The following is a 12016-nucleotide window of genomic DNA, read 5'->3' as shown; positions in this document are numbered from 1 at the left end:
GATGATTTGCTCCCAAATAAGATGTAGTAAGTCTTTTCTATGTTTAATGTTAGTTTGTTAGTTGACATCCATAAGTGGACTTTTTTTAATTCATTATTCACAACATTATTTAGTGATTGAGGGTTGAGGTCTGAATAGATAAGGGTAGTATCGTCAGCAAACAATATAGGTTTAAGAATATTAGAGACATTAGGCAGATCGTTTATATGTATAAGAAATAGAAGAGGTCCTAAGATACAGATACTGGACTGGATACTAAGAGGGTGCCGAGTCTGTCCTGTCTGTGGGTGCAGTCTATAGAATTCCTAACACTGATGTGTCTGAATTCAATTCAAACCTTAGAAATCTAATACTAGATAACAGACTGAACAAAAACCATCTAATTATCGCATGGGACTTTAATATTGACCTCTGCGAGCCTGAACACCCTACTGCTGTTAGCTTCCTCAACTGTATGAATTCCTGCTTCCTCATACCCTTAATCACTAGACCTACTAGAATCACTGATAGTACTGCCACGACTCTATATCACATCTGGACCAACATAACCTCTCCGCTTATTTCAGGTATAATCACCGATAGCACTACAGACCATTACCCCACATTTCTCTTAACTAACATTATCAAACCACCTCTTGAGTCAAGGGAGTTACGTTTTAGGCTGCACAATGAAACTGCTATAAGCAATTTTATAACTGCTGCTGATAATGTCAACTGGGAGTCTGAGTTAGGTAACATAGGGAACATCAACCTAGCAGTGCAATCTTTTCTTCAAACAACTCTTAGCCTTTATAACACCCACTGTCCTATGCTTACAAAACAAGTCAGAAATAAAAGGCTTAACAATCCTTGGCTTACAAAGGGAATACTTAAATCCATTAATAAAAAACATGACATTGAGAAGAAGTATAGGTTAGGAACCGTCTCCAAAGAATTCTCAAAGAATTACTCGTTATTGCTATCTAAAATAATTAGACGAGCCAAAACTAAATACTACGAAGATAAATTTACCCAAATAAAGTGCAACATTAAAAAAACTTGGAGCACAATTTCACAAATATTGGGATCAAAGAAGATTTTAAATAACAAACCAATACTCCTGTTCAATAACGATGGTCAGCTTTCAGCCTCTGATTCTGCTATTGAGTTCAATAGGTTCTTCTCTTCCATTGGGTCATCCCTTGCAAATGATATTCCATCTTCCAGTACTGATGTTAAGGACTATCTTACAGGTAACTATCCACAGTCTCTGTACCTAAAGCCTACTAATTCCACTGATGTCAATGAGATAATCCTTTCCCTTCAAACCAAGTCTAGTGCCCTTGAGGAGATACCAACTTTAATTTACAAAAAAGCCTCCAGATCTTAAGCCCCTGCTATTGCATTGCTCTTCAACAAGTCACTTGAACTCCAAACCTTTCCAGACATTCTAAAAAAAAGCATGAGTAACCCCTGTCCACAAATGTGGTGATCTCACAGATGTTAACAACTACAGACCTAAATCAATCCTGCCTAACTTGTCAAAAATATTTGAAAACTAATCTACAAGCAGCTTTACTCTTATCTAGCCAAACACAATATACTTAGCTCTTGTCAATATGGCTTCAGACCCAAAAAAAGCACTAACAATGCACTTTATTTTATTTTATTTTATTTATGCATATACAAGAAGGTACATAGGGAATGTGAGGATTACATATTATCTGTAATTACCATAATATGGTAATTGCAATCTTGTAAAGCCACTAGTACGTGCAGCGTTTCGGGCAGGTCCCTAATCTAAGAAAATTTTAAGTAGGTAAATACTCGCAAAATTTATAGACAAAAAAAATGATAACAGTTACATGGAATGAAAAAAAGAAGATAAGAGAAAATTGTAGGTACAGTATATTATAGCACATAGGTAGCTAAGATTGATTGCAATGACAGCTTGAATGGTAGTTGACAAAAATTGGTAGGCACAATACAGCAGAAACAATATAAGATTGATTGCAATGACAGCTTGAATGGTAGTTGACAAAAATTGGTAGTCACAATACAGCATATGGCTAGCACATAAAAGAAGACAGCAATAATTTATTTATTCTCTTGTGTCAACTACATTTACAAAACACTGTTCTTAAATGCAAACCATGCTCTGAAACTCTCCCTGGACAGATGTAATAGGACCCATTATCACCACACCAGAAATAAATATCTCTTTGATATCCCCAGGGTCAAACTTAATCTGTGTAAACACTCTATGTAAATTAAGGGACCTAGTCTATGGAACTCACTCCCTAGTGAATTGAAACGCTGTAAAACTTTTGCCTTATTTAAAAGCAAAACCAAAAAGTACCTAATTTCATCTTCTTAGTTTCCTACACTGAGCTTTAAATTTGCTCTGTACCTAGTGTTACCCTATCTCCTAATTTTTATGTAGTTAACCCAAACAACCTTATCATTATGTTCATTGTTGTCTTCTTTTATGTGCTAGCTATATGCTGTATTGTGCCTACCAATTTTTGTCAACTACCATTCAAGCTGTTATTGCAGTCAATCTTAGCTACCTATGTGCTTTAAATTCTAAAATCGTCGTCGTCGACGCGGTTGAGTGCACGCTACGCTCCTCACTCTAAGCTGTATTTCAGCCCTTAAACTATCGCCAGATAAAAATAAAATAAAAAAATAAAATAAAATGTTTATTTAGGTAAGGTACATACATACAATAAATTTTTACAAAGAATGGTTGACTTATAGGTAGAGCTAGTACATACAATGCCTAAAGCCATTATTACGCAAAGCGTTTTGGGCATGATAAACTTAAATGACAAGCTGAATACTAATTGAGCATAATGAGTAGAATGAGAACAAGAAATTAAAACATAGATGAAAAAGCAGCACAAATACAATTATGTCGACAAACAGCGCTCTTTAAAAAAAACAGACATTGGTTGACAATAGAAGGGTAAGGTAGGTTACAGGGAATTTATTAGGTATCACTTCGTTTTAAACTTAAACTGGTTGAGAGAGGTACAGTCTTTAACATGGTTGGGAAGGTCATTCCACATTCTGGGCCCCTTGATTTGTAGAGCATTTCTAGTTTGATTAAGTCGTACTCTAGGAATATGAAAACTGTATTTATTTCTGGTGTGGTGCTCATGGGTTCTGTTACATCCTTCTATGAAGCTTTTGAGATCAGGATTGGCATAATAGTTTAGCGTTTTATATATGTATAATACACATGAGAGAATGTGCAGTGACTTAATGTCTAACATATTCAGAGATTTGAGTAAGGGTACCGAGTGATGCCTGGGGCCAGAGTTGGATATTGTCCTAATAGCAGCTTTGTGTTGAGTAATTAGAGGACGTAAGTGATTTTGGGTAGTAGAGCCCCAAGCACAAATACCATAGTAAGTTTTTTTCAAAAAAAGTTAAAATCAAAAGTTTCAAAAACTGTGGGCATTCTTTCTAAGATCAGATATTATGTACCACGCCCTGTCCTGGTGACTCTCTATTACTCCCTTATCTATCCATATCTCAACTATGGTATTTGTGCTTGGGGCTCTAATATAGCCGGGGCTAAAGATCTGGAGGCTTTTTTGTAAACTAAAGTTGGCATCTCCTCAAGGGCACCAGACTTGGTTTTAAGGGAAAGGATTATCTCATTGACGTCAGTGGAATTAATATATGTCCCATGTTCCATAATACACTGGCTTTGCCTGTGTCCTCTAGTATTAACTTCATTATCCAGTGTTCCTGAGTGTATCTCTATTTAAACTACCTAAGTTTGTTTTAGTGTAACTTTAGTATTCAATTATAGTGTACTTATAATTGTATAGTAAGCAAGCTTATTATCTTATAGATTTCATAATTGTTTTTTTTACTTTTTTGGTCATCTATTGTTATTAATTATTCTAGTTAATTTTTTACATTCCTAGTTCCCGTTAAGTTTTTTTTTCTTTTTACTTAAAATTACCATTAAGTTTATTTTACTTTAGAATTTTTAATCTACTTTATTCTTTGTTTTCTATTTTGTAATTTGCCATTCTTACCTTGTTTTCCTGCAATCAGCCTTTTTATGCAGACAAGTATAGACCCAGAACTAAACCTCTTATCCACTATCTATGACAATCATCACTTCAATGATCAAAATTGCAGATATTTTACAGCACATGATGTAAACAATGTATTAACAGATAATCTCAATACCTCTGTAATCAACTTGAACGTTAGATCCCTAGGTAAACACTTCGATGATGTTAGTGCCTTGATTGAAACTATTGACAACAAATTCTCTTTTATTATACTTACTGAAACGTGGTTGAAAGAGGATAATACTCAACTTTTTAACATGCCCAACTACTCGGCAATTCACAACTGTCGTCAAATGCAGAGAGGTGGTGGTACTGCTCTTTACTACCACCAAGAACTAACATGCTTAAAAATAATTAGATCTAGAGACTGCTGTGGGGAGTATATCTTCGCCAGTTTCAGAGTCAAGGGTGCCGAGTCTGTCCTGTCTGTGGGTGCAGTCTATAGAATTCCTAACACTGATGTGTCTGAATTCAACTCAAACCTTAGAAATCTAATACTAGATAACAGATTGAACAAAAACCATCTAATTATCGCAGGGGACTTTAATATTGACCTCTGCGAGCCTGAACACCCTACTGCTGTTAGCTTCCTCAACTGTATGAATTCCTGTTTCCTCATACCCTTAATCACTAGACCAACTAGAATCACTGATAGTACTGCTACGACTCTAGATCACATCTGGACCAACATAACCTCTCCGCTTACTTCAGGTATAATCACCGATAGCACTACAGACCATTACCCCACATTTCTCTTAACTAACATTAGCAAACCACCCTAGAGACAAGGAAGTTAAGCTTTAGGCTGCACAATGAAACTGCTATAAACAATTTTATAACTGCTGCTGATAATGTCAACTGGGAGTCCGAGTTAGGTAACATAGGGGACATCAACCTAGCAGTGAAATCTTTTCTACAAACAACTCTTAGCCTTTATAACACCCACTGTTCTATGCTTACAAAACAAGTCACAACCAAAAGGCTTAACAATCCCTGGCTTACAAAGGGAATACTTAAATACATTAATGAAAAACATGACCTTGAGAAGAAGTATAGGTTAGGAACCGTCTCCAAAGAATTCTCAAAGAATTACTCATTATTGCTATCTAAGATAATTAGACGAGCCAAAACTAAATACTACAAAGATAAATTTACCCGAATAAAGAGCAACATTAAACAAACTTGGAGCACAATTTCACAAATATTGGGATCAAAGAAGTCTTTAAATAACAAACCAACACTCCTGTCCAATAACGATGGTCAGCTTTCAGCCTCTGATTCTGCTATTGAGTTCAATAGGTTCTTCTCTTCCATTGGGTCATCCCTTGCAAATGATATTCCATCTTCCAGTACTGACATTAAGGACTATTTTACAGGTAACTATCCACAGTCTCTGTACCTAAAGCCTATTAATTCCACTGACGTCAATGAGATAATCCTTTCCCTTAAAACCAAGTCTAGTGCCCTTGAGGAGATAACAACTTTAATTTACAAAAAAGCCTCCAGATCTTTCGCCCCTGCTATTGCTTTGCTCTTCAACAAGTCACTTGAACTCCAAACCTTTCCAGATATTCTAAAAAAAAGCGAGAGTAACGCCTGTCCACAAATGTGGTGATCTCACAGATGTTAACAACTACAGACCTATATCAATCCTGCCAAACTTGTCAAAAATGTTTGAAAAACTAATCTATAAGCAGCTTTACTCGTATCTAGCCAAACACAATATACTTAGCCCTTGCCAATATGGCTTCAGACCCAAAAAAAAAACACTAACGATGCACTTATTAGTATGCTTAACTCGATTCATACAGCTCTTGATAAAAATGAGTTCCCTGTTGGGTTATTTGTGGACCTGCGTAAAGCTTTTGACACTGTCAACCACCAAAACCTTCTTCTTAAATTACATCATTATGGAGTCAGAGGACACTCCCTGCAATACCTCAAATCCTACCTTACTGACAGGCTCCAGTAGGTTTCTGTGAATAATACAATTTCTCCCACCCTACCCATCAACATTGGTGTTCCTCAGGGCAGCATACTTGGCCCTCTCCTCTTTCTCATCTACATTAATGACCTTCCAAATGCCTCCCAACACCTCAAACCAGTTCTATTTGCTGACGACACAACCTTCATTTACTCCAGTCCTGACCCCTTTGCTCTAAATGCCACAGTAAATACTGAGCTAAATAAAGTCCATCTTTGGCTAACTGCCAACAAACTCACCCTTAACATTGACAAAACTTTCTATATTCTGTTTGGCAATAAATCCTATAATCGAATAAATCTCAAAATAAATAATACACAAATTTGTAACAAATTAGATGGCAAATTCCTTGGCATTCTCATTGGCCACAAGCTGAATTTCCAGGGACACATTCTAAATATATCAAAAAAAGTTTCAAAAACTGTGGGCATTCTTTCTAAGATCAGATATTATGTACCACGCCCTGCCCTGGTGACTCTCTATTACTCCCTTATCTATCCATATCTCAACTATGGTATTTGTGCTTGGGGCTCTACTACACAAAATCATTTACGTCCTCTAATTACTCAACACAAAGCTGCTATGAGGACAATATCCAACTCTGGCCCCAGACATCACTCGGTACCCCTACTCAAATCTCTGAATATGTTAGACATTAAGTCACTGCACATTCTCTCATGTGTATTATACATATATAAAACGCTAAACTGCAATGCCAATCCTGACCTCAAAAGCTTCATTGAAGGTTGTAACAGAACCCATGAACACCACACCAGAAATAAATACAGTTTTGATATTCCTAGAGTACGACTTAATCAAACTAGAAATGCTCTACAAGTCAAGGGGCCCAGAATGTGGAATGACCTTCCCGACCATGTTAAAGACTGTACCTCTCTCAACCAGTTTAAGATAAAAACGAAGATATACCTAATAAATTCCCTGTAACCTACCTTACCCCTCTATTGTCAACCAATGTCTGTTTTTTTTTAAAGAGCGCTGTTTGTCGACAGAATTGTATTTGTGCTGCTTTTTTCAGCTATGTTTTCATTTTACTCTTTATGCTCAATTAGTATTAAGCTTTAGTCAATTAAATTTTTCATGTCCGAAACGCTTTGCGTAATAGTGGCTTTAGGCATTGTATGTACTAGCTCTATCTATAAGTCCACCAATCTTTGTAAAAATTTCTTGTATGTATGTACCTTACCTAAATAAACATTTATTTATTTATTTGTTTATATTATAATACCTACAATTTTCTCTCATCTTTTTTTTTTCTTGTCATGTAACTGTTATCATTTTTTTTTTAAATTTTGCAAGTATTTACCTACTTAAAATTTTCTTAGATTAAGGACCTGCCCGGAACGCTGTCTGTACTAGTGACTTTACAAGATTGTAAGTACCATATTATGTATCCTCACATTCCCAATGTACCTTCTTGTATATGCATAAATAAATATTGTGAAGTGCATCTGTAAGATTGCCTAAAGCTGATTCACTGTATAGCCTAAATGAAAGTTTCTTGCTTTTTGGTGGTGTTATGTCCATGTTCGCTATGAGAAAGGTAGGATACTGGTCAGTTGTTCTGTCGTAGACGGTCCGTCTAATTACCACAAGCTACACAAGCTTCACTAAGCTTCCTGGCAATACGTTAGTAATGAATAAATATGATATATTTACTCATTATAATGTTGGTGCTGAATGTACAACACGAAAAAACATAATTTTAATCTGAAAAAGTATCTTTTTATAAAGAAATTAGAAGAAAATAAAGAGCTTGTGACGCCAAATCAAGTCGATGATCCAAGCGTCGGTTAGGTTAGGTTAGGTTGGTTTGATTAGGTTAGGTTAGGTTAGGTTGGGTTAGGTTAACCTAACCTAACATATCATATTTATTCATTACTAACGTATTGCCAGGAAATTTTGTGAAGCTTGTGTAGCTTGTGGTAATTAGACGGACCCGTCGTAGATTATACCAGATACAAGGGGAGTTGTTATGTTTGTCCATATGTGGTCCAAGGTAGTGACTGATGTTTGGGTGACTCGGGTAGGTTTGGTGATTGTGGGCATTAGCATACAGGAGTTCATGCTGTTAAGGAAATAGTCAACTTGAGAGCAATTTTGTTGACCCAGGTCAATATTAAAGTTTCCTCCCAGAATGATATGGTTTTTGGTGAGATTGTTGTTTATAATAAGATTCCTTAGGTTGCCTGAGAAAGAAGCTATGTTAATGTTGGGAAATCTATATATATATAGATGGCTCCAATAGTCAAAGAGGATTTAAGGTATTTAATTGTAAACTTAGCAAAAGTATATTCACAGTAGTCATCTCTGTCACTAATAACACTGTTGCAGATAAATGTATCTCGGTAATATATAGCTATGCCACCACCTTTTTTATTAGGCCTACAGTTATGAATGGCTTTATAACCAGCTAAGTTGTAGAGGTGGGTATAGTCTTTATTTAGCCAAGTTTCTGTTAAAATAATGAACGATAAGTTAGTACCTATTGCTGTGAGTAATACATTTATATCATCAAAATGTTTACCAAGTGATCTAACATTTTGGTTGTAAACTGATAAACAGGTGCTATTTTGGAGTTTGTTTTTAGCCTGGTGTGCTGTGAAATACTTGCAATAATGATGATCAATGTGCTGGTTGGTGTAGATATGAGACAGAAGATTTTGATCAGATTTTGATATTGTTTGTTTTGTTTCTCGGGGCCAGACCCAGCTTCTGATGTGCCGGCTGACGTGGTCCATGCTGATGATCCAGCAGCTGATGGCCCAGCTGGTAGTGTTACAGCCGCTGATCAAGGCCCAGCTGCTGGAAACTCATCGGCTGAAGAATTTCCAGCCGATAATCCAGCAGCTGAGGCTCCAGAAGGAGGTATCCAGCTGAGGATGTCCCAGCTGCTGAAGTTGACATCTAGCGGTGTCCAACCAAAGATGCCGCAGCAGCAATGGTCCAGCTGCCAAGGCTCCAGATGATGTGTCCCAGCTGAAGATTTTCACGGGAGAAGAAGGGAAGATCGCATTTTCTCTCCATTCTTAATAATAATTTCTTTAAAGTTCTAATTCGTCTTGTTTGTGCATAAGTGGTTTCGCAGTTCGATGTCCACTTAACATCCACTTACATTGGCCTGTTGGCTTTATTTAATATTTACCCGCTGCATAGCGATATGGACATCACTGCACTCTATGCAGTCATTTGGGGCCACCTGCAGTCCACTGTCTGCTCTGTGTATTAACATTGACTTATAATTTGACTTATTATTAATAATTGCAGTGCTGGAGCTTACTTAACAACTGGACGCTGACATTCACTGTTTCTCTTAGTTTCCCGCTGAGGAGGCGTCCGATTGTTTCAGGAGTTAGCACTTATTGTATCTGGCAGTACCATCACTAGGCTTCTAAGTTACTCCCCACTCAGTTATGCTTGGGACTTCATTCAATTCTACCCATTCCTGCCTTTCGCAACAGGTGTCGCATCCAGTTATCTCCACTCTTGCAGGCTAAGTTGCCAGCAGTACACTTATGGTGTGGGTCCCCCGCAACTGTGCCTTTGCCTTTCACGTTACCACTGCACGCCAGCTTCTGAAAACCCTTACTGCTTTAATACTTCCAGATCCACGATAGAACGCGCACGAGGAAAACCATTGATGATCGAGGAACATGCGGTGGGGCCCGAAAGGCGGACCACTGCTCTCATGCCTACCGTGAGAGGTATTCTGGGAGGCGACCTACATGCTTCTAAGCTACCACTTCCGCTCCACATCCGTGAGGCTCACCACAGCGACAACGACCGACACGGGGTCGACCCTGGGGAGTCGGCCTCGGTGTGGACAGCGTTCACTTTCCCACACTCGCCCTGGGGCCAGCCTTCCAGGACTGGACTCTGTGAGGGCGGGCTCCTGCGACGAAGATCCTGCGACACGGGATCGACCAGTCATTTGCCATGGTGAAAAGCACTCCCAGCATGGAGTACAAACCCGGCAGTATGTACTCCTCCCAGGGTCATGGAAGGTGGGCTATCCCGCCTCTCTACGCCCCCATGGCTCGTCAAGATGGCGCTCCGTCGGCCCACCAAGGGAGCTGCGTCAATTAGCAGCATCTGCCTAGTAGACCCGGAATGGTACCTTTTTCAGTCAGGAAAACCTGATTGTTTTTTAATGGCCTCTCCGGGCATACGGGCACGCTTACGGCCACGGTAGCGAGAAGTCATGTTCCTACTTATAGCAGCCAGCTTCCGCTTGCCCTTTGGGGGTGGAGGTTCCGCGCTGCTGGCCCTCACAGGATTGAGGGTGCTCCGACGGAACCCCCAAAGTGATAAGCCAAGAATACCAAAAATTGGAATTACTGTAAATTCAAATCATGCAACTTTCAATTACTAATTAGAGATGTCACTATTATCTGTAATTGATTTAATACATTATCATTATAATGGCTACCCATTAATATTATTTCTGTATAATAATTTATGGTTATGGTAATCGCAGTGTGATTCCATCCCGAGTTTCGGACAAGGAACTCGGCAGTCATACTATAGAATTGATCCTATGAAGTATGATCATGTCACTAATCATTATTAGTCACCATAATTAATTATCAACTTTAATTATCTATTTATTCGTTATAATTAGCTATTATGCTTCTTCATTTAAGGATTATCAATTATAATTAATCATTTATTATTATGATTATAATTATTAATTAATTATTTGTATTTAATAATTAATTATTATTATTATTATTATAAAAATAAAATAGGTCCCCCACTCTGTGAGCGTTTTCTTCCAACCGCAGAAAATAGTCACTGCTTCCAAAAGTGGTGAAGTTTCTGTGGGAAGAAAACGTATTACCATGAGTTTGTGTCTGACTAAGTTGCGCACGCATCGACCGTGGTACTTAAAGCGCCCGCGGACTCGGCGACCTCTTGTCCGCCTCCTCCTCGGCTGATACACTAAAAAACGTCCACCCTCCTCCCGGGATACCCTGCATCCTCTGTTTTACTTTCCAAGGAAAGACGCTAAAGCAGTTTGCTGGGGACACTTGTTCCATCTTGCAACGAATTTGTATTACCTTTGGGGGTGCTCCGACGGAACCCCCAAAGTGATAAGCCAAGAATACCAAGAATTGGAATTACTGTAAATTCAAATCATGCAACTTTCAATTACTAATTAGAGATGTCACTATTAACTGTAATTGATTTAATACATTATCATTATAACGGCTATCCATTAATATTATTTCTGTATAATAATTTATGGTTATTCACTAACCATTATTAGTTACCATAATTAATTAACCACTTTAATTATCTATTTATTCGTTATAATTAGCTATTATGCTTCTTCATTTAAGGATTATCAATTATAATTAATCATTTATTATTATGATTATGATTATTAATTAATTATTTGTATTTAATAATTAATTATTATTATTATTATTGTAAAAATAAAATAAGTCCCCCACTCTGTGAGCGTTTTCTTCCAACCGCAGTAACATAATATCATATTTCAGAGAGTATACAAACTGTTTTAGAGACTTTCTTAGTTATGTCTTGAATGTGGGTGCTGTAGTTGAGTCTCTTGTCTAGGAATAGGCCAAGAAACTTGCCATCATTTTTATTACTGATAATAAATAATAATAATAATAATTTTTATTTAGGTAAAGGTACATACATAAAGAGATTTTACAAAGTTTGTTGGCTTTATAGATAGAGCTAGTACATACAATGCCTAAAGCCACTATTACGCAAAGCGTTTCGGGCAGGAAAAAACACTAATGACTAAAGCTTAAAACTAATGGGTAAAAAGAATAAAATGTGTTGAGTACAAATAAAAATAGAGGTAAAAGAGGGGGGAACATTGTTGAAAAAGCAGCACAAATACAATTACAAATTATTACAGAAAATTACATTCAAACAGCGTTGATTTGAAAAACAAAAAACAAAA

The 12016-nt window shown here is 37.4% G+C and overlaps 1 protein-coding gene across 1 annotated transcript in view; it reads left to right on the top strand.

Moving 5' to 3' along the window:
- Positions 1-10481, top strand: part of LOC138358849 (uncharacterized) — a 140141-nt gene extending 129660 nt beyond the window's left edge. The window contains exon 2 of the mRNA XM_069317200.1: positions 9685-10481. Coding sequence (XP_069173301.1) covers positions 9685-9813 — 129 coding nt within the window. The 3' untranslated portion in view covers positions 9814-10481. The remainder of the gene's footprint in view (positions 1-9684) is intronic.
- Positions 10482-12016: the final 1535 nt, after the last annotated feature.

The sequence above is a fragment of the Procambarus clarkii genome, chromosome 87, assembly GCF_040958095.1.
Source record: "Procambarus clarkii isolate CNS0578487 chromosome 87, FALCON_Pclarkii_2.0, whole genome shotgun sequence".
Taxonomy (NCBI): Eukaryota; Metazoa; Arthropoda; class Malacostraca; order Decapoda; family Cambaridae; genus Procambarus; species Procambarus clarkii.
The sequence above is the reverse complement of the archived record's forward strand: the minus strand, read 5'-3'. Positions and strand labels throughout refer to the sequence as shown.